The sequence below is a fragment of the Oncorhynchus mykiss genome, chromosome 28, assembly GCF_057628025.1.
Source record: "Oncorhynchus mykiss isolate SJ-2025 chromosome 28, ASM5762802v1, whole genome shotgun sequence".
Taxonomy (NCBI): Eukaryota; Metazoa; Chordata; class Actinopteri; order Salmoniformes; family Salmonidae; genus Oncorhynchus; species Oncorhynchus mykiss.
This window is the reverse complement of record NC_143049.1, coordinates 10,230,195-10,253,070: the sequence shown is the minus strand read 5'-3', so window position 1 is coordinate 10,253,070 and position 22,876 is coordinate 10,230,195. Positions and strand designations below refer to the sequence as shown.

Sequence of the window (22,876 nt, the reverse complement as noted above, 5' to 3'; positions counted from 1 at the left end):
TGTGCATCTCATGGGAAACGGACTGTCAGCCTGAACAGGATGTCAACACACCCAGGTCAGAGTGCAGTAGCACCGCCGGCCTGGCGTCAGATGGTATGTGTAATAATATGTTCACAGACAGTCACATTATTAGGTGCTGGTGCAGAAATAACAATAAATAGCAGAACGGTATTCCTGACACCTGACTCCACTGGCCTCCTGTCTAGGAGTGTCTAAATTGGGATGAGGCTAATCAAGCACCAACATACAGGTACCAGAGCTACAGGGAGAGAGCGACCGAAACAACTCTTGCTGCAAAGAGTTGAGTTATTTCTTTCAGGATGTGGTACGGAGAGACTGTCTTGGCCATGCAATGTGTTTGGAAGTGGTTTCTGGCTCTATACCCTCATTCAACGCACACACCAACGTTTCCTGTGGTAGTGTGGTTAAGTGGAGCTCTGGTGCCCACTGGGGGAAGTATTAAATGAAAGCATCGACCATCATGACTTTTAACATTAGTCAAAAAATGATTTAGGCAATGTAAAGTTAAGAGGGAAAGGTAAATGAAGACGAAGTGATGCCATTTAAAAAATATATGTTTATTGACTAGTCGTCAGACTCTTTTCATCAGATGTTGAGACCAACGACATTAGAGTTGTTATATTGGGGCTGAAACTTCAGCATGCTGGTGATAATGTTTCAACCAACCCACTCCAGGATTCCACACAATTCGCCCGACATTACTCACACTCAGCCAACCATACAAAATACTTTGGCCAGTGACAGCGGAACGGTTACACCAGTGTTCCCCATTAACCCCTGTTCACACCAGTAAGACCAGTCATTTCAGAGACAGGTGAGACAGACAAGTACATCATTCAAAGTAGTGGATGGTATTTTTTTATTATCAGAGAGGAGCCTTTTCATTTAGTGTTAAAATACTTCGGTAATTGTTACAAATTAAAATGTAATACATCTGGGTTGCACAAAAGTACATTCATTATGTTACTAGACAGAGTACAAAAATAAAAGAGCTGCTAAATGTTGGATCATTTCATATCAGGACCCTGGTGGTAAAAACAGTGCATACCAAAGAGTGAATTATATATAGTATTAAAGCCATACTATTACAGACAGACACATCTGTCAACAACACCACTAGCCGGATGAAACACAGAGGAAAAGAAAGAGGGAAAACTTGGAAGAGAGAGATCCAGACTGGGAAATAGAGGACATTTTGTCATTTCATGCAGGAGCCACGGGTAAGTAAAACTATGTTTTATGATTGGTCAGTGGGCCCTCAGTTGGTGCTTCCGTCACAAAAGTATTTGACCCGCCTCTGCAGTTCATCGATTAATTTCTTCTTCGCTTTCTCCCGGCTGGCTTGCCACTCTTCAGAAGGACAGAGAAAGCAGCCAATCAGAAAATAGCCTGAGAGCGAGAGTGTGTGTGTCCCCTACAGGGGACCAGTATGAAAATATATGCATTTACTACTGTAAGTCCCTCTGGATAAGAGCATCTGCTAAATCAATGAAACGTAAATGTGTGAGTGTGCCAGAAGCCTACCTTTGTAGGAGCAGATGAGAGGGGCAGAGAAGGTGACTTTTGTCCCAAACTTGTCATTAGTGTACTCAAATACAGGTTTCTCCAGACCTTTCTTCGCAAACCACTCATCTAGAACGTTCCTCACCGAGGCTGTGGAGTCTGTGGAGGGATTCACAATATCAACGTATGTGTGTGTGTGTGTGTGTGTGTGTGTGTGTGTGTGTGAGGTACTGACCCATCTCATCCTCCCCAAGTAGGCCCAGTAAGCGCTGGCTGAGTTGGGCTCTGGTAGCTTTCCTACTGTCCTGTCCTTCAGTCTCCATGCTGTACCTGCCAATCGCGATCACAATCATGCACCACCATCAGGCAGTTACTCCTACTCACTACAAACAAGTCCATTATATAATTGTGTGGTAAAGAGAGAGTTCACTCAAAATACACATTTTCAACATGTAAAAAAACAAAACACTGAGGGACTATTCAAATGTATTGATATTTAGAAAGGAAACTTATATAGATTGTTATCAGTCTTTACCCCGAGAACCTAAGCTGGGCGGAGATTCTGTACTGAGTTTCTGAAAGGGCGGAGTTCACAGATGTAAGGGCTGTCCCCTCCAACAGAGTGCTGAGCCTTTGCTTCGCATCCGCAGTGCTGCTGGGTGGGGCCACAGGACCACAGTAGCCAATGAAAGGAGCAAGACGAGACAGCGCCCTCTGGTAGGCCGACTGACATGCTGCAGCCTCACTGGAACCTGTCAATCAAATCTGCCTTTAGCAATGTGATACAGTTCACTCAGTACATTCATTTACTAGCATTATCCTGCACTACGCTCTCATACAGTGCATTCGGAAAGTATTCAGACCCCTTGATTTTTTCCCCACGTTATTACGTGATGTCCTAAAATGGATTGAATATTTTTTTCCCCTCATCAATCTACCCACAATACCCCATAATGACAAAGCAAAAACAGGTTTACAGAAATATTTAAATATGTATAAAATAAAATGGAAATATGACATTTACATAAGTATTCAGAACCTTTACTCAGTACTTTAAAGCACCTTTTCCAGAGATTACAGCCTTGAGTCTTCTTGGGTATGACGCTACAAGCTTGGCCCACCTGTATTTGGAGAGTTTCTCCCATTCTTCTCCGCAGATCCTCTCAAGCGCTGTCAGGTTGGATGGGGAGCGTCACTGCACAGCTATTTTCACGTTTCTCCAGAGATGTTCGATCGGGTTCAAGTCCGGGCTCTGGCTGGGCCACTTAAGGACATACAGAGACTTGTACAGAAGCCACTCCTGTGTTGTCTTGGCTGTCTGCTTAGGGTCATTGTCCTGTTGGAAGGGGAACCTTCCTGAGCACTCTGGAGAAGGTTTTCAAGGATCTCTCTGTACTTTACTCCGTTTATCTTTCCCTCGATCCTAACTGGTTTCCCAGTCCCTGCCGCTGAAAAACATCCCCACAGCATGATGCTGCCACCTCCATGCTTCACCAAAGGGATGGTGCCAGGTTTCCTCCAGATATGACGCATGGGCATTCAGGACAAAGTCTTCAATCTTGGTTTCATCAGACCAGAGAATCTTGTTTCTCATGGTCTGAGTGTCCTTTAGGTGCCTTTTGGCAAACTCCAAGCGGGCTGCCATGTGCCTTTTACTGAGGAGTGGCTTCCATCTGGCAACTCTACCATAAAGGTCTGATTGGTGGTGCTGCAGAGATGGTTGTCCTTCTGGAAGGTTCTCCCATCTCCACAGAGGAACTCTGGAACACTTTCAGAGTGACCATTGGGTTCTTGGTCACTTCACTGACCAAGGCCCTTCTCCCCCGATTGCTCAGTTTGGCTGGGCGGCCAGCTCAAGGAAGAGTCTTGGTGGTTCCAAACTTCTGCCATTTAAGAATGATGGAGGCCACTGTGTTCTTGGGGACCTTCAATGTAATTTTTTGGTACCCTTCCCCAGATCTGTGCCTCGACACAACACGGTCTCGGAGCTCTAGGGACAATTCCTTCGACCTCATGACCTGGTTTTTGCTCTGACATGCAAAACTGTGGGACCTTATATAGACAGGCGTTCCAAATTATTTCCCATCAATTGAATTTACAACAGGTGGACTACAATCAAGTTGTAGAAACATCTCAAGGATGATCAATGGAAACAGGATGCAACTGAGCTCAATTTCGAGTCTCATAGCAAAGGGTCTGAATACTTATGTAAATAAGGTATTTCTGTTTTTTATTTTTAAATTCAATTAGCAAACATTTCTAAAAGCCTGTTTTAGCTTCGTCATTGTGGGGTATTGTGTGGAGATTGAGGATTTTATTTGATTGAATCCTTTTTAGAATAAGGCTGTAACGTAACAAAATGTTGGAAAAAAGGGAAGGGGTCTGAATACTTTCCGAATGCACGGTATGTGATAAATAAATCCATTCCTACTAATCATGGTCTTTATATACCCTCTCCACGGTAAGTGAAGACACAGGTGATGTCTTTGAGATTGCAGCAGAACCTGCCCTTCTCTGGTTCTGCTACTTCCTCCACAGGCAACGGGAACGACCGCTGCAGGAAAAAAGTCTTCACCACCGCCGTGGACTTACTCTCGTCTACAGAGAGAAGGAGAGAGAGAGAGACGGGAGGAGAGGAAGAGCGAGAGAGAGAGAGAGAGAGAGAGAGAGAAGGGGTGTGAAGACGGGAGAGGAGGAAGATAAGGAGGATGGTGAGATGGGTATTATGTAGTGTAACCATTTCCTGAGGAGTGGTGTTTGAAACATTTTTTTTAAAATAACGATCTGTGGCTCAGCTCTGGCTGATTAATTGATTGAATGACTGATTGACTGCTCACCGGTGCCAGGCTGGAAGATATCCCCTGCTGTACCCAGGCTGTGGCAGGACCAGCGGATAGCCTCTTTCTTAGAGCTGAACAGGGTCTGGTTCTGGAAGGCGTGGCGGTCTAGTCGGACCTCCACCGTCCACTCACACAACTGCTCCACAGACACATCCTCACACACCACACACGGGGGCTGCAGACTCCACAGTGCCAGACACCGCCGGATTTCTGAAACACACACACACACACACGTTAAGTAAAAGGTACTGAGTAAAAGGTTACTGCTAATTGACTGATATTGAGGCTTAGAATGATTCAGAAAGAGGGTAGGTCCAGGGGTAGGGACCTCAATTATTTTCCAATCGTTTCATTTTGAACCACCATTTTCTTTGTTCCGTCCCACTTTTCCGACCAGATAAATACAGTTCTGAACTGGTTCGGACCTCCAAAAAGTACTGGCTAATATCGTTCCTTTCGGTTCCTTTTTAAATCTCTATTTAAAAAACAAACAATTTTTTTACATTTAGCTCGACATTAAATGACTTCACCAATCATGCAGTGCGGATATAGCAGCTTGCTATGGGGCGGGCAAGCTATAGTACAGTGAGTTATTTACGTGTGTGATGGAAAGACAAGTCTAGGGCCGTGAGATGCAATTGACATTTTCCGAGTGGGGAGAGAGCGGGTGAGGGTGGAGGAGGAGGCTTGCCTTGAAGCGCTGGGCATCTTGATATAACATGCATTATCTGAATTAGGCCCGCGGTATTACACCTACGGAGAAGTGGCTTCTATGGAGGAACTTTGAATGTCATTTAACTTCAGAGTTGGCTTAACGTTGGACCGGAGATAGCTAGCTGACATGCTTGTGTGTGCAGACCGTCACCAGAATTTTAAAAAATAAGGTATTTTTGTAGTTAATAAATACAATGTGAAATGTGATAACTATAGTATCCCAAAGAAGTTAATCCATTCTTCTCTAATTCAAAATCTCTCTCTCCATCTGCTCTCTTCATCTCCTTCTGAATCATGCTTGTAACGTCAGTAGGCTACAGCTATTCTTCGGAGGGGGAAGGGCAGGTAGCCCCCACACACACACACACACACACACACACACACACAAATATGTTCAGCTGGCAGGCAGACACTGGAAGAAGTTTCTGAATGACAGAGGGAGTGCTTTGCGTAGGTGCTTTGTTGCTTTCTTTGTGGGACTGAACATTTTTTGGTCTGGAATATAAAAGAACGCTATTAAACGGTTGCTTTTAAAATAACGGTTCTGTTCCGGAACAGTATAGACCAGTTTCGTTCCTGGTTCTGATTCTTTTCCTTGAAAAAGGACATTTTCCAGTTCTTTGAGCAGAGTAACAAAGAGAGGACAGTCACCTTCCATCTCTCCCCCTGCAGATCTCTTAGACGGAGGCGGGCCGGAATCGTCAGGTGTCGTCTCCGTGGTAACTGACAACTTGTCACCCTGTAGAGTAGTGCCAACAGCAGCAGTTTCCCCGGTCATCTGACTTGCAGCTGTGGGGAGAGAGAGCATGAGATAGATAGAAGTCAGGAGAGAGAGAGAGAGCGACAGACATAGACATAGAGAAAGATACAGAGAGAAGATAATGTATTAACAATGGAATAAGTGCTGTGTTAGTTTTTAGAGCCAGCAGCAGCAGTTTCCCATCACCTGACCTGCAGCTATGGGGAGAAAGAAAGAGGTCCAGACTAACCGGCTCCTGTTCTGATCTTGTTAGCCTCAGTATTTTTGTACTCTGGCTTGGCTCCTCCTCCATGCTTGACCAGCAACTCCTGGAGTTTACCCTTGTAGTTTGGACCCGCTCTGCCGATGTCTCCGCCCAAAACCCCACTCAGGACCCCATTCAGACGCCTCAGGGCCTCCTTAGCAGCGCAATGCTCTGCCTGCTGCTTTTTGGGGGCCGCCTCTTAGAGAGACAGAGAGAGAGGTGAGGGGGTTACAGGTGATTGTGAGACATCGATCATTTCATGTCCTGGAAAAACTGCAATTACCCTTTATAACCAATGTTTACCTCTCATCAAATGTGCCATTGTGATGACATTTGTGTATATATACAGTGCCTTGCGAAAGTATTCGGCCCCCTTGAACTTTGCGACCTTTTGCCACATTTCAGGCTTCAAACATAAAGATATAAAACTGTATTTTTTTGTGAAGAATCAACAACAAGTGGGACACAATCATGAAGTGGAACGACATTTATTGGATATTTCAAACTTTTTTAACAAATCAAAAACTGAAAAATTGGGCGTGCAAAATTATTCAGCCCCCTTAAGTTAATACTTTGTAGCGCCACCTTTTGCTGCGATTACAGCTGTAAGTATGTCTCTATCAGTTTTGCACATCGAGAGACTGAATTTTTTCCCATTCCTCCTTGCAAAACAGCTCGAGCTCAGTGAGGTTGGATGGAGAGCATTTGTGAACAGCAGTTTTCAGTTCTTTCCACAGATTCCCGATTGGATTCAGGTCTGGACTTTGACTTGGCCATTCTAACACCTGGATATGTTTATTTTTGAACCATTCCATTGTAGATTTTGCTTTATGTTTGGATCATTGTCTTGTTGGAAGACAAATCTCCGTCCCAGTCTCAGGTCTTTTGTAGACTCCATCAGGTTTTCTTCCAGAATGGTCCTGTATTTGGCTCCATCCATCTTCCCATCAATTTTAACCATCTTCCCTGTCCCTGCTGAAGAAAAGCAGGCCCAAACCATGATGCTGCCACCACCATGTTTGACAGTGGGGATGGTGTGTTCAGCTGTGTTGATTTTACGCCAAACATAACGTTTTGCATTGTTGCCGAAAAGTTCAATTTTGGTTTCATCTGACCAGAGCACCTTCTTCCACATGTTTGGTGTGTCTCCCAGGTGGCTTGTGGCAAACTTTAAACAACACTTTTTATGGATATCTTTAAGAAATGGCTTTCTTCTTGCCACTCTTCCATAAAGGCCAGATTTGTGCAATATATGACTGATTGTTGTCCTATGGACAGAGTCTCCCACCTCAGCTGTAGATCTCTGCAGTTCATCCAGAGTGATCATGGGCCTCTTGGCTGCATCTCTGATCAGTCTTCTCCTTGTATGAGCTGAAAGTTTAGAGGGACGGCCAGGTCTTGGTAGATTTGCAGTGGTCTGATACTCCTTCCATTTCAATATTATCGCTTGCACAGTGCTCCTTGGGATGTTTAAAGCTTGGGAAGTCTTTTTGTATCCAAATCCGGCTTTAAACTTCTTCACAACAGTATATCGGACCTGCCTGGTGTGTTCCTTGTTCTTCATGATGCTCTCTGCGCTTTTAACGGACCTCTGAGACTATCACAGTGCAGGTGCATTTATACGGAGACTTGATTACACACAGGTGGATTGTATTTATCATCATTAGTCATTTAGGTCAACATTGGATCATTCAGAGATCCTCACTGAACTTCTGGAGAGAGTTTGCTGCACTGAAAGTAAAGGGGCTGAATAATTTTGCACGCCCAATTTTTCAGTTTTTGATTTGTTACAAAAGTTTGAAATATCCAATAAATGTCGTTCCACTTCATGATTGTGTCCCACTTGTTGTTGATTCTTCACAAAAAAATACAGTTTTATATCTTTATGTTTGAAGCCTGAAATGTGGCAAAAGGTCGCAAAGTTCAAGGGGGCCGAATACTTTCGCAAGGCACTGTATATTTTTTACCTGTGCTGTGGAAGGTGAGCTCGCCTACGATTCTTAGAGCGCATCTGTGCTTTCCCTCCATAGTTGTTACACAGTCCTCCACTGGGGGGTCACACTTTGTCCGTCTGAAGAACTCCAACACACTCTGCTTCTCACAACCTGCAAGGGCAGCACTGAGTTCAGGCTGAGTCACAACAACACCCACTAACCAATTAAGTAGGATGAAGTTGTCACCCCCGTATCTAAAGTGTGTAGTGTACCTGCTGTAGGCGGCGGACCCAGGGACAGGCCCTGGAGCAGACTGCAGTAGGCTGCCTGTAGCGCCTCCTCTCGAGAGGAGGCCTCGTGTGGGTCGAGGTCCTTCTGCACACGTACCGCCACACACATAACGAACCCCCGGCCATCTGAAAAATGGAGGACAGATAAAAGGACCTCACCTTTTTCATACGTTCTCGTTTTCATTGACTTCAATTTCACACTTCTTTTAAAGTGTGTTCTTTTAACAGTGTTGACTGTTGTCTTATTTTTTGTTCTTGTTTCTTCTAGGTACATTGTTGTCTGTTAATATGAACTGGACAATAAAGCTGTGAGTTTTAATTTCGATTCTGTGTACCTGAAGAGACGCTGCTGTCCTCTGGGAGGGTGGGTGTGGCTTGGTTGGGGTCTGACTCTGAGGCCCCTCCCCCCTGGGTCTCCATGGTAATTGTGGTATTTATGGGGGCTGTGGTATGCATGGCAACCATGGTGACTGTGGTAGCCATGGGGTCCATAGTAACCAAGGTTTCCATTAGTGACACTGGGACCACCTGACTCTCGGGGGGCTGCACGCTATGTATCATGGGAGCTGGTGGGAGGTGAGGGCAGCCCTCACCTTCGCTTGACCCCACTCCTTTCTCCTTCTTGCCGATCCCCCCCCCACTTGTCACCCCTCCACGTTCCTCCACTCCCCCCCCCCTCTCAGTGACCTCCCCCGCTCCCCTTCCTCTGTCTGTGACATCATACGCAGGCTTGTCCAGTTGTGGGGTCTGAGCCTCCAGCAGCTCTTTCAGGGTGCTCACGTAGTTCCCTCCCACCACTTCCTTACTGCCGAGGACTCCGGACAGCCGCTGGAGGGCCACTTTAGCTGCCTGCTGACATGCCTGTTTCTTTTTGCTGGAACCCTCTGGAGTGAACCAGAAAACATATTTTAAACATTATATAATACTTACAGTATATATCTATATACATTTGACATACACACAATATATTTACATTCAATACACCATGAAACATAACATTGTAAAGTATCCATACGGCCTACTGAATGTGGTGTTACCTGGGACATAGAAGGTGATTGGTCCAGTGAATTGAAGAGTGCATTGGTACGTCTTCTCCTCTGCATCAGATTGGACAGCCTCCTCTGGGGGTGGGACATCCCGCGTATGACAGTGCTTCAGGACCACATCCTTATAGGAGGAAGCTGAGGTACAAGAGAAGAGTTTCCATGACCACAAGCATTTTGATGGACATAAGTGAAAACAGAAAAGGTAGATGTACATTACTGTACTGTAGGGGTCTTTAACCTGATTCTGGTAGATCCAACAGGAGAGCTAGTTTCTTGTAGGCAGACTGAACAGCCTCTGTCATTCCAGAATGCCCCTCTCCAGAGGTGATGTCAGTTTTAAGGACCACAGTGACACTACCAAAGAACATGGGGCCTAAAGACAGAGTTACATGGTAGAGGTTAATCAATCAGACACTGATACCAATTTAGGACTATTGGTCATTTGAGAAACAAAACATGATGATATTATGTTTTAACAGATACTATTGACACAATATTTTTTACTCATACCATACATTTGATTGGCTGAGGAATACAGCACCTGTGCATGAGAGGCTTTGTGGTTGGTCCGTCTGGCTACTGGATGCCTCTCCCTCCTCTGTGTCATTGGCTAGCTCACTCAGGCTAGCACTGTCCTTGGCTAGCTGGCTCAGGGCCAGTTTAGCCACTTCCTGGTGCGCTGTCTTCGACTTTGGGCACACCTGAACACCTTCAAATGTCTGACCTCTCACCTGCACACGACCCCTGTAACCTGGACAAACCCATTTTGGGAGAAGCCAGAGGGTCAGTCTTCACAGAGACACAGCTGCATGCATCTCCAACGTTTTCACATAATAATACATCATTTATTTACACTCAACACATTTTTATAGAGCTGTTTCCTGATATTATAAAGCTATTACATATAATATCATAAAACAACCCAGCATAACCCACCATAAGACATCTTCTTTACACCACAGAATTGGTTAAGGGCCAGGAGTTTTTCCTGACCATGTAACGTAGCCAGGATAGTCTGGATGACCGTTATGGGCGACATTTTGGGCATGTTAAGGAAGAACTCCAGGCCCAAAGCTAGGGATAAGGTTCTGACCTACCGAGGGCTTCCTTTATCTCTGAGAAGACAGGCTCAGGCCACCCTTGCCTCCTGGCCTCTTCATACAGATGGTTCTTATATTTGAGGATGTCAGTACTGAACTCAGGATCTGAAAAACACACAGCTGCCATAGGTCAATATTTTTCCTCTGTTCATGGTAAAGTCTGTCTGTATGAAATTATGTAAATGTGGTGAACACTTAAAGTTGTACACTAGATTAATTTGCCGTCTAAGGCACTGCATCTCAGTGCTAGAGGCGTCACTACAGACCCTGGTTCGATTCCAGGCTGTATCACAACCGGCGGCACACAATTGCCCATCGTCGTCGGGTTAGGGTTTGGCCGGGGAAGGCCGTCATTGTAAATAAAAATGTGTTGTTAACTGCCTAGTTAAATAAAGGTTAAATAAAAATGTGAATCTTTGAAGTAATTTTAACCCTCAAGTCTCTCTCTCTGAGTAGGGCTGGATTCCTCAGTAACTCCATTATCTGTCACTCTACTATCTCTCTCTCTCGGTCTCTCTCTCTACCTGGGGTGTATTCATTAGTTGTATTCTGTTGCAAAACGTTTAGTCTGTTACAAAATTTTTGCAATGGAAACCGTTTACTCCAAATGAAAAATGAGCGTTTCTATTGGACAAATTAAGGTAGGTCCCTTCCCGTTTGGTTCCGTTTACTCTGTTTGCTTGTTTGTTTCTTAGTGTAAACGGTTTACGTTAAATCTTTTTGCAACAGACAAAACTTTGCAATGGAATTTGACTAATGAATACAGCCCTGCTCTCTCTCTGGAAAACAAATGCTCTGAGTGGGGTTGAATCCATCTCTCTCTCTATGTTCCTCTTCCTCACTCACCGTGTGTGCGTGTGTTCATCTCCAGTGTGTCCACTCTGACGGTGAGTGTGTCCACTCTTTCCTGCACCTCTGTCAGTCTCTCCCACTGTGGCGCCAGGCTCTTCTGCAGGTCATTGTTCCCCTCCAGAAACACCCTCACACACTGCAACTCCTCCAGCTGGGGGTACACACACACACACAAACATTTGAGGTGCCTTACAGTGAGGATGTCTGTGTGTGTGTGTGTGTGTGTGTGTGTGTGTGTGTGTGTGTGTGTGTGTTTGTGTGAGTGTGAGGGGACTTACATTTCCCAGGTCCCCATGAGGACAAAGGCTATTTTAAGCTTAGGGTTACAATTAGAGTTAGAATTAGGTTTAGAGTTAGAATTAGGGTTAGGTTTAGAGTTATAAGTTAGGTTTAGGGTTATGGGTTAAAGTTAGGGGTGTAGGTCCCCACGAGGATAGAATAACATGACGTGTTTGTGTGTGTCTTACAGTAAGGGCTGTCTCTCTGTCCTCTTCATAGCGTTGGGACAGACACTCCAACTTTTCCTTCAGTATCTGTTGTTCCAGACTCAGAAAGTTCTGGAGTTTCAGCATGCTCTCAGCATGCTCTGCCGCAAGTGCAATCTTCTTCCCAACACAGCTCATGATAAAACTGAAGTCTGTATTCTGGAGCTGGGACAAAGATACCGGTCAGGTTCCCAATGTAAAAGTGAGGTATGGACTTACAGTGCCTTGCGAAAGTATTCGGCCCCCTTGAACTTTGCGACCTTTTGCCACATTTCAGGCTTCAAACATAAAGATATAAAACTGTATTTTTTTGTGAAGAATCAACAACAAGTGGGACACAATCATGAAGTGGAACGACATTTATTGGATATTTCAAACTTTTGTAACAAATCAAAAACTGAAAAATTGGGCGTGCAAAATTATTCAGCCCCTTTACTTTCAGTGCAGCAAACTCTCTCCAGAAGTTCAGTGAGGATCTCTGAATGATCCAATGTTGACCTAAATGACTAATGATGATAAATACAATCCACCTGTGTGTAATCAAGTCTCCGTATAAATGCACCTGCACTGTGATAGTCTCAGAGGTCCGTTAAAAGCGCAGAGAGCATCATGAAGAACAAGGAACACACCAGGCAGGTCCGAGATACTGTTGTGAAGAAGTTTAAAGCCGGATTTGGATACAAAAAGATTTCCCAAGCTTTAAACATCCCAAGGAGCACTGTGCAAGCGATAATATTGAAATGGAAGGAGTATCAGACCACTGCAAATCTACCAAGACCTGGCCGTCCCTCTAAACTTTCAGCTCATACAAGGAGAAGACTGATCAGAGATGCAGCCAAGAGGCCCATGATCACTCTGGATGAACTGCAGAGATCTACAGCTGAGGTGGGAGACTCTGTCCATAGGACAACAATCAGTCGTATATTGCACAAATCTGGCCTTTATGGAAGAGTGGCAAGAAGAAAGCCATTTCTTAAAGATATCCATAAAAAGTGTCGTTTAAAGTTTGCCACAAGCCACCTGGGAGACACACCAAACATGTGGAAGAAGGTGCTCTGGTCAGATGAAACCAAAATTGAACTTTTTGGCAACAATGAAAAACGTTATGTTTGGCGTAAAAGCAACACAGCTGAACACACCATCCCCACTGTCAAACATGGTGGTGGCAGCATCATGGTTTGGGCCTGCTTTTCTTCAGCAGGGACAGGGAAGATGGTTAAAATTGATGGGAAGATGGATGGAGCCAAATACAGGACCATTCTGGAAGAAAACCTGATGGAGTCTGCAAAAGACCTGAGACTGGGACGGAGATTGGTCTTCCAACCAGACAATGATCCAAAACATAAAGCAAAATCTACAATGGAATGGTTCAAAAATAAACATATCCAGGTGGTAGAATGGCCAAGTCAAAGTCCAGACCTGAATCCAATCGAGAATCTGTGGAAAGAACTGAAAACTGCTGTTCACAAATGCTCTCCATCCAACCTCACTGAGCTCGAGCTGTTTTGCAAGGAGGAATGGGAAAAAATTTCAGTCTCTCAATGTGCAAAACTGATAGAGACATACCCCAAGCGACTTACAGCTGTAATCGCAGCAAAAGGTGGCGCTACAAAGTATTAACTTAAGGGGGCTGAATAATTTTGCACGCCCAATTTTTCAGTTTTTGATTTGTTAAAAAAGTTTGAAATATCCAATAAATGTCGTTCCACTTCATGATTGTGTCCCACTTGTTGTTGATTCTTCACAAAAAAATACAGTTTTATATCTTTATGTTTGAAGCCTGAAATGTGGCAAAAGGACGCAAAGTTCAAGGGGGCCGAATACTTTCACAAGGCACTGTAATAGCCCACCCACACACACACCTGTTCGATCTCCTCTGTCAGCTCACTGAATTTGGGGTAGTGTGTTTTCAGAGCCTGGCCCAGGTCTTTGATTCGCCCTAGGTAGGATTCTAACTCCCTCTTCTCCACCCGGAAGTCAGCCGAGTGCATCACCTGGTTCCTCACGTTGGTCACCTGCACACATACACACCGTCATACTTATACACAGGTAAATGTGCACATTTGTGAGTGTGAGAAAGTTTACCTGTGTGATAAGAGTTTTGGACTTCACAAACTTGGCAAAGTAGCTACATTGGGACATGAGATTGAGGAAGGCCGAGATGTCAAATTGGTCCACAGTGGTGTGGTCCATATTTCCACGGGGCATGTAGACCTAAACACACACACACACACACACACACAATGACATACCAACTACCAAGGCAGGATGTAACACACTTATGATAAATACAGGAAGAGCATTACTCCAGATGTTGGTACTTTACCTTGGCAACCTCCCATTTCTTCGTAGGCCACAGGTACGGCTTGGAGTTATTCCAGTAGACCTGTCCGCCTTTACATGAATGGTTGGCCCAGATCTCATCTCTCCATGGCACGCACACTTCACACACTTGAGGAACCTTACACAGGAACAACCATAGAATTACTTTTGTGTTTTTAACATCAAGATAACCTTTCGAATTCGAGAATTTTTTATTTTTATTGCAAACACAAATAATAATATTGAACGCAAACATTAACCCAAAAGTATTGAGAGCAAAATAGATAGTATTGCAAGAAAATCATTTTGAAAGGTAAAAACAAATTGTAAATTAATTAAAAAATATATATCATCTGGGAAACATTTTCAATGATTACGCAATTGCGATTAAACACCTCTGACTGCAATTTTTTAAACTCTATTTGGTTACATTATCCGGCCCTTTTCTTCACTGCCTTTTTTGGGTTTGCAAAGTTTTGGCATGTTCATTCCGGGTAGGCGGGGTTTAGAGGGAGGAGGTACAGTGGGGCAAAATAGTATTTAGTCAGCCACCAATTGTGCAAGTTCTCCCACTTAAAAAGCTGAGAGAGGCCTGTAGTTTTCATCATAGGTACACTTCAACTATGACAGACAAAATGAGAGAAAAAATCCCGAAAATCACATTGTAGGATTTTTTAATGAATTTATTTGCATGTGCCCACTACTCAGCTCCACTGTTGCCCCTAGTGCTTTCCAACTAATCCATTTTGTGTTCCAACCCTTAGGAAAGTATGAGAAGGGAGAGGTTCAGCTGGCTAAAGTCATTGCTGTGTGCAGGCAAACCCAGCAGTTCCTCCAGCAGACGGCCCCCTCCTGTCTTCCAGATGCTGCTGGCCAGCTTCTGGAAGAAACAGCCCTTCTAAGCTGCACGGTCAGGATGCTCTCTCACGGGGAGCAAGGGCTGTAGTGGCACCAACGTGGCTGAAAAATTACTTGGTGCCCTAAACCCCCTTCTTCAAATGGCATTTACTTGTTAACTCCCTTTCATGGATTTAAGGCAATGGATTGCTACAACCATGGTTGAGTGGAGTTCCGTCATATTCCTTACACCGCCAGTTCATTCCTTTAACCCCTTACACTCGTGGGAATTGGCCTACATAGATAGGGCTACATTTAAATGTTTATTACATGAGAAATAAGATAAGCAAAGCATTACCATGGTAGCAACTCAAAGGGAACCGTTTGGAGATCATGGGGAAATGATTAGACTAAAGGTGAGGACATGACGCTTCACCTGACAAGACTGAATCCAAGACTTTACGTGCATTTTACACTTACTGTACCTTTTTTTTTTTGTATCAAAATCTGAAAATACTCTAAATACATTCAGTGACATGACAAGAATATTGTTGGAAAATGTGGGGTTCTATTGCCAACATGACTTACAGTGTTAGGCTTTCACTAGGCAATTCAGAGAAGCAGATGGTAATTTTGGTGCGCATGGAATGAAGTCGTGAGTGCATTCAGATGTGTGGTCCACTGTAAATGTTCTTCACAACACAGCAAGCATAGGCTCATTGTGTTCAGGACAACCCCAGGGTATGACGTCATGTCATCTTGTACATCAAACATAGTGATGATAAACACTGACACTGTACATGACATGAGGTTTATGATGTGGAAATGTGAAGTGTACATTTGGATTCACCGGTTGTTTGACTTGCTCGTATGACATCAAAGTGGTATTTATTATAAATCCTCAACGTCACATCTTTCAAAATCCATAGAGTCCTCGTAACTTAAGGCATTTCCCTCACTCAGACACACAAAATCATTTGCAAAAGTTGGCCAATTAGCGGGAGGAATGGGGCAACCTTTTTTGGGGGCTGTGCGTGCTGCTCAAGTTCCTAACGGCTTTCATTCAAAACCCAATACAGCTCTATGAACTGGAGGCCCTTGAGCTCTGACGTCTTGTGTAGCATGTTACTGTACAGCCACTGCCTTCCAATTTACGTGCTTATCAATGTCCATATCTGCCATTTTCAACCCGTATACATACGGGTACGAGTGTAAAGGGCTTCGGCCAAGAGGGAGATTGTATGAATGCGTACTTCGGCTTAAGGGGAGAGGGTCGGCTTGTGTCCTGATTCTTCACCCTTTCTACCAAAGTGTGCACGAGTTCAATGTTCCTCATTCCTGGCCCTGAAGGGCAGCAGTGTTTAAAACATCCCTACCTGTGCTATAACACCCAACTGAACTACAATCAGACCATACTTGAGTAAACGTAATGAATATATAGCTGGTTGTGACAACATTGACAAAACCGGAGCGTACAGTTACCGTGAACAATAATAAATAAATAAAGTTTTTAAAATTGAATTATGACTTGTGCGTTAGTTGTACATTGAGAATCTGTGTTTAAGTTTCCACCCATGTTAACCTTTTTGCTTAATTCCTGTTCCTTTTCCACAGGTAGTTTGGCTGATGATCTGCCTCCGTAGCTGGGAGAAGCCGAAGAGGAACATCACTTCGTTCCCAACAATACTACAAACACTTCTAACTGTACAGATGAGAATGAGTAGGGCAGACTTAATCGCTAAACTGTGTTCAGTCCAGTTTACAGTACCAATTTGTTACCAGCCACATGTTCAATAAGGTATCCTGCAAATACAATTACAATGCAGAGATGTTCTTGCTCTTTAGTTAAGTTCTGCCAATCATATGTTGGAAACCATTTATCAAGGAAAACGAGTTGAACACTTTGTGGAAATTGTACATTTCTTGAACATTCTTCTAAGGACAATGTGTCTATCACAGGTCTAAATGTACAGTAAGGGGTATGTCCTTAATAAAATCATTTGTGATGGTTAATTGTGCAGACTGATTGCGGCGGCGTGGACATGACAAATCAATCAACTACTGTAATTAAACACTTATCTGCTTTATGCATCTGATTTTCCAGTCGACATTAGTCAAGAAAAACTCTGTGGTAATGCCCATGTCTTGCAGCTTTAACAGTATTGAGTCAAGTAACAGCTTTGTCAACTGTCTCGCCAAGGACTAACTCAAAGATTCTTGTAACGAGTGCGCTGAGTCGGGAAGCAAGTACAGGGAGTGTGTGTTTCAATAAGTAAACAAAACAATAACCGCGAAACACAAAACGCGCCGACGTGGAAACAGAGTCGATAACACCCGAGGAGAGAACCAAGGGGAGTGGCAGATATAGGGAAGCTAATCAAGGATGTGATGGAGTCCAGGTGAGTGTCATGAGGCACGGGTGCGCTTGACAACGGTGACAGGTGTGCGGGATAATCAGCAGCCTGATGATCTAGAGGCCGGAGAGGGAGTATACGTGACAATTATGTTTATTACTATGACTAGTACATAATCGTCACTGGCCATATACGTGTAGATTGAGGTGTTTAGAAAAAGTTGGTTTTGACTTTGGTCTTGTTGCACTGCAGCTACCTACAAATGACCAGTCATGTGTGAATCAACTTGCTAGCTAGCTTCTTAACCTGTTAGCTACCTAACATAGTTAGGGACTGAAGATCATTTAGATGTGTATTGTATCCCCTGAATTCTGGAATTAGCAATCAAGCTACTTTATAGAGTAACAAACAAGTATCTAGCAAGTTATCTGGGTTGCATGGTAGCTATATCTAACATACCGAGGTCTACATAGCCTTGGATGTAAACAAACTGGATCACTGGGTGAGGCTGACCTTTTCCCTCAAGTTTTCATGTACTGAATAAAAATATAAAGTTCAGTGTGTTTCCATTGTATTTTCTACTCTACCCATAGTTTTTCACAAAAATTAAATAGCAAATGTGCCTAGTCTGGTTTTAGCACATGTGCTCTAGCCAACAGCTGGCAGATACAGGGCGAGTAGGCTATGAGTAGGATAGGCTCAGGGTTGCCAGGTCAAGTTCAAATTTCTAGCCCAATGACACCTCAACCCACTTACCAGGCCTGAAAACTAGCCCAAAAATGTTTCTTTTTTTTCGCAGCAGAAGAACAGTTGCCACATTTATCCAATAAACCCTTTTTCTATAATGTTAGAGCGAATTAAGAAGGAATATCTGCGGAATTTGTAACGATGTAAGCTAAGAAGCAAACTTCAGTTTTCCATCAAAATAATAGCTATTGTGAGTTTAAGAATATGTCGCAAGAGAAATGCTAATTCGCCCTTATTAAATTTGCCAGATCATTTTCCATCAATGGATGTCGATTTAACTTGTTTTGACTGCTATGATTAAGCAATAAGACCCGAGGAGGTGAGGTACATTGCCAATATTTCACGACTAAGGGCTGTTCTTAGGACACAGCCCTTAGCCGTAGTATAATGGCCATTTACCACAAACTCCTGAAGTGCCTTATTGCTATTATAAACTGGTTAAACATATTTAGAACAGCATAATTTTTTTTTTGTCATACCGTGGTACACTGTCTGATATACCACAGCTTTCAACCAATCAGCATTCAGTTTATAATTGTAATTAAATCCCTTTTGCACATAACTTGATAAATCCGACAGGAGAGTTAGAGGGATGAAAGTTGGACAGAGGATCTCGAAATCTCTGAAAAAAGAAACACTTGAACGAACTTCAAAAAAGAATGCTAGGCTATTTTCTGGCAATTGTGCCATTGTGTTAGATGTTAAGACTACAAACCGTTATAAAATGGCCTGTTTGTGAGATTGACTCGTTATTTCAATAGGCATAGGCTACTGACTAAAATCTGGGTTTATAATTGCAATTCAACTTGCTGAGCGAGATGCAGGTAGCCTTATAGGCCCTGATAGGCCAACATGCCGAAGTCCACAATGAAACTGACATTAAATGTGGTGAATGATACATTTGCGATAGAGCTGTCACCATGATAACAATTGATAATTTCTAATTGAATTATCCTAACACGGCCATTAATAATTGCCTAATTACACAAGGCTACAATAACAAATTGAAGTTATAGGCCATTTGTTAAAATCTGTTTGCCAGCTCCAGGTAGACTACACAAGTGGCACAAATTGATTTGCAATGACTTCAGTGATATCGCGTTGAACATCTCATTCCAAAATCATGGGCATCAATATGGAGTTTGTGCCCCCATTGCTGCTATAACAGCCTCCACTCTTCCGGAAATACATTCCATTAGATGTTGGAACATTGCAGCGGGGACTTGCTTCCATTCAGCCACAAGAACATGTGTGAGGTCGGGCACTGATGTTGGGCGATTAGGCCTGGCTGGCATTCAGCGTTCCAATTTATCCCAAAGTTGTTCGATGGGGTTGAGGTTAGAGCTCTGAAGGCCAGTCAAGTTCTTCCACACAGATCGACGAACCATTTCAGTATGGACCTCGCTTTGTGCACAGGGGCATTGTTATGCTGAAACAGGAAAGGACCTTCCCCAAACTGTTGCCACAAAGTTGGAAGTACAGAATCGTCTAGAATGTCAATTTATTCTTTAGCGTTAAGATTTCCCTTCACTGGAACTAAGAGGCCCAGCCCAAACCATGAAAAACAGCCCCACAACATTATTCCTCCTCCACAAAACTTTACAGATGGCACTATGCAGTCAGACAGGTATTGTTCTCCTGGCTTACGCCAAACCCTGATTCATTTGTGGGACTGCCAGATAGTGAAGCATGATTCATCCCTCCAGAGAACACGTTTCCACTGCCCCTGAGTCCAATGGCAGCGAGCTTTACACCACTCCAGCCAAAGCTTAGCTTGCGCATGGTGATCGTAGGCTTGTGTGAGGCTGCTCAGCCATGGAAACCCACTTCATGAAGCTCCCGACTAACAGTTTTTGTGCTGATGTTGTTTCCAGAGGCAGTTTGGAACTCTGTAGTAAGTGTTGCAACTGAGGACTGACCATTTTTATGTGCTACGCGCTCCCAGCACCGTTGTTGCTCCTAGATGTTTCCACTTCACAATAACAGCACTTACAGTTGCCCGGGGCAGCTCTAGCTGGGCAGAAATGTGACGAACTGACTTGTTGGAAAGGTGGCATCCTATGACAGTGCCACATTGGAAGTCACTGAGCTCTTCAGTAAGGCTATTATACTGCCAATGTTTGTCTATGGAGATTGCATGGCTGTGTGCTCGATTTTATACACCTGTCAGCAACGGGTGTGGCTGAAATAGCCAAATCCACTCATTTGAAGGGGTGTCCACATATTATAAATACTTTTATGTGTATAGTGTATCAAACGGTAAGCTACAGTAGCCTTCAATTGCATAGAAATGAATAGACTACATGACGGCCAACAAATGCAAATGTATCATTCTCCAAATTTAATGTCAGGTTTATTGTGGACTTATTCCCGTAACAGAAGCATCTATAAATTACATTTCAAGTGCTCGAGACCCAAGAACTAAGCATGCGTAAAACCCTTTGCTTGATAAAGTTTTCCATAAGAAAAGTCGACTTTCAAATGCAGTTTACTTTAAACCACCTCTGAGCGAATTTATCTACAGCATACTAGTGAGCCTAAAGTCGTATTCCAGTCGTTGTCGGGGTTATATCAGTTATAGCGCATTAATAGGTTTTATGGAAAAGGGTTGTAAATAGGTGTCTCCATAATGACAATCTAAATAGCCTACCTACAACTGGTAAAACGTTGTCACGACGTGTGCGTGCTGCCGTCTCAATGACTCAGCAGCAGCGCTCTCAACCAGTGCTCTAAATTACACACACACACACCCTTCCAGCCATCCCCACCACTCACTCAGTAACAGTCTGCTCACTGCCTGATAATCTGCAGCAACAGGTTACAACAATTTACAGAAAGCCGCAGACATGGCAACCCCGGGTAGACTAGTCTACAGGGGGTTAGGGATCAGGGGTCATGGGTTGATCAGTGAGATTATTATGGATATACCCGAGAATATGTGTTTTTGTCAAAAGGCAGTCAAGCATCGATCGTCAAGTCACCAGAATCGAACCCTCGATATATATTTGAAATACGCATCACGATCACCGAGCACTTTCACCACCCTGTGAAGATCATTACATTTTCATCTGTAGCCTAATAAACTGTAGTTTCCCCGAGTCGTAGTGGAAGGACCACACGACATATCATCACGTGACTCCACGTTTACTTCAGTAGGATGGCTATTATTTCAACATTTACGCATAAAGGCGTTTCCACCGCCATTTCTCGCATAATTCATTTTACCAACAGCGATCCCACCATGTCGAACAAACACGTTTTCTGTCGGCATTTATAAAATTGTACCGAAACTTCCTGTTTCTATCACAACTGTGCGATGTATTTTATACGGTATGACTTCACTCCATACAAACTGTGGATGGAAACGTGCTTACTGAAGAAGAAAAAAATCCATTAATTTACAAGTCACTTGTTCTTGCCTTTAAAAAAATAGTTTCTTGCAATATTATTGATTTTTCCTCTCAATACTTTTGGGTTAATGTTTTGCCCTCAATATGATTATTTTGGTTTGCAATAATAAGAATTTGGTTCTCGAATTCAAACGGTTTGTTTTATATTACAATCACAAAAGTAATTCCATAAAACAACAGTTGTAGCCTATGACATCCGTGCATGGGCAGAACATATTAGGGACGGAAACTCAGATATCGTGCGAGTTACATTTTAACTCACATATTTTAATCACCTGCTTTGGCCTGGGCATCCATTTCTTCAGGTTACATTGTGTTTTACATAGATCGCCTTTGTTTGCGTTCACTTTGTTTCGGAGGTGATCGTGGTACGTTTCGGTTTCGTGTTCCAGGAATCCTCCTAGTCGCGTTTTAAGACAATTCAGACCCATGGTCGTTTTAATCCAGTTTTTATAGTCGTCATCCTGAAACCGTCTGAATGAGTCCATGGTGAAACAAATGCTGTATCGTTGTGCTGGATAATAATTCCTTCGGTACCGCCCGATTCGATCAGTCCCGTAACCGTTGAGCCTACATTACCTATGAGCTGGGTTTGACAGGCTGTCTGCAGCCGAACTGTCAGGCGCACAGGGTCCCGGTTCAACCAATGAGCAGCGTTCTCGCCACCGTCATAACGTGTACGTAGATCGATTCCTGTACATGTCTTTTGGGGAAAGTTCTCTCACCTCCAAGATACATATTTAACCCGTTTATACCATATACTTTGCTTCCATGTATTACCACAGCAAAACAAACCTTCCAATGTACGGCATTGCATTCAAACCAATAATGATAGAAACGCAGGACATTTCAGTGATTGTGCATTTATGTATGTTTTTTTCAGTACGTGTTCTTGCTCTTACAGTTCTGGTCACTATTCAATCACAAAGTGTCTCAATGTGATCTACAGCATAGACATACCTACATCTCAATATAACGTATTTAACAAATAAAACAAAGTATGGTCATGTTGGAGAGTTGTTTTTGGGGGACAATCAATTTCCCCTTCTGGTCCTCCATGATTTTTAAAACGGAACAGTTAGGGTCTGTTCAATCAAAGTGTGGCTGGATTTACAGAGTAAACATAAAACTTTTTGTACATGCACATTCTCATTCAGTCGGTCAACAAAACCAAGTTCATATCGATAAAAACATGCTCGCAAGCAAAATCTGAAACCTTTTCAAGACTTTGAATAGTTCCCTGGGTTCTACTGTCCCGTCCTCTGGTAGATCACTGATCAACCCATTACCCTTGACCCCTAACCCCTCTTCTGGCATAAAGGCATGATTGGTCAGTACAGACTTAGATTAAATAAAGGTTCAATTTTAAAAAGTATGTTCCCCAACTGGCTTCCCACAGGTGGTTTTATCCCCATTG

General features: G+C 43.4%; 1 protein-coding gene across 1 annotated transcript; it reads right to left on the bottom strand.

Moving 5' to 3' along the window:
• Window positions 1-863: 863 nt before the first annotated feature.
• Window positions 864-22,140, bottom strand: si:ch211-91p5.3 (uncharacterized). Its single transcript, XM_036966382.2, has 21 exons — window positions 21,735-22,140; window positions 14,116-14,250; window positions 13,875-14,003; window positions 13,652-13,804; window positions 11,772-11,954; window positions 11,299-11,455; window positions 10,450-10,557; window positions 9,894-10,103; window positions 9,591-9,725; window positions 9,344-9,487; window positions 8,642-9,190; window positions 8,289-8,432; window positions 8,050-8,187; window positions 6,068-6,280; window positions 5,730-5,867; window positions 4,362-4,574; window positions 3,976-4,122; window positions 2,060-2,276; window positions 1,760-1,854; window positions 1,546-1,683; window positions 864-1,371 (listed from the first exon to the last, which is right to left on the bottom strand). The coding sequence occupies exons 1-21, from the start codon at window positions 21,945-21,947 to the stop codon at window positions 1,280-1,282; spliced, it is 3,651 nt and encodes a 1,216-aa protein (XP_036822277.2). The 5' UTR covers window positions 21,948-22,140; the 3' UTR covers window positions 864-1,279.
• Window positions 22,141-22,876: the final 736 nt, after the last annotated feature.

Coding starts and splice junctions, on each gene's coding strand:
- si:ch211-91p5.3 (XM_036966382.2), bottom strand. CDS start 21,947: ATGGACTCATTCAGACGGTTTCAGGATGACGACTATAAAAACTGGATT. Junction 11,955..13,651: donor TGACAGAGGAGATCGAACAG/GTGTGTGTGTGG, acceptor TCTTTGTCCCAG/CTCCAGAATACAGACTTCAG. Junction 4,123..4,361: donor TATCTTCCAGCCTGGCACCG/GTGAGCAGTCAA, acceptor TTCTCTCTGTAG/ACGAGAGTAAGTCCACGGCG.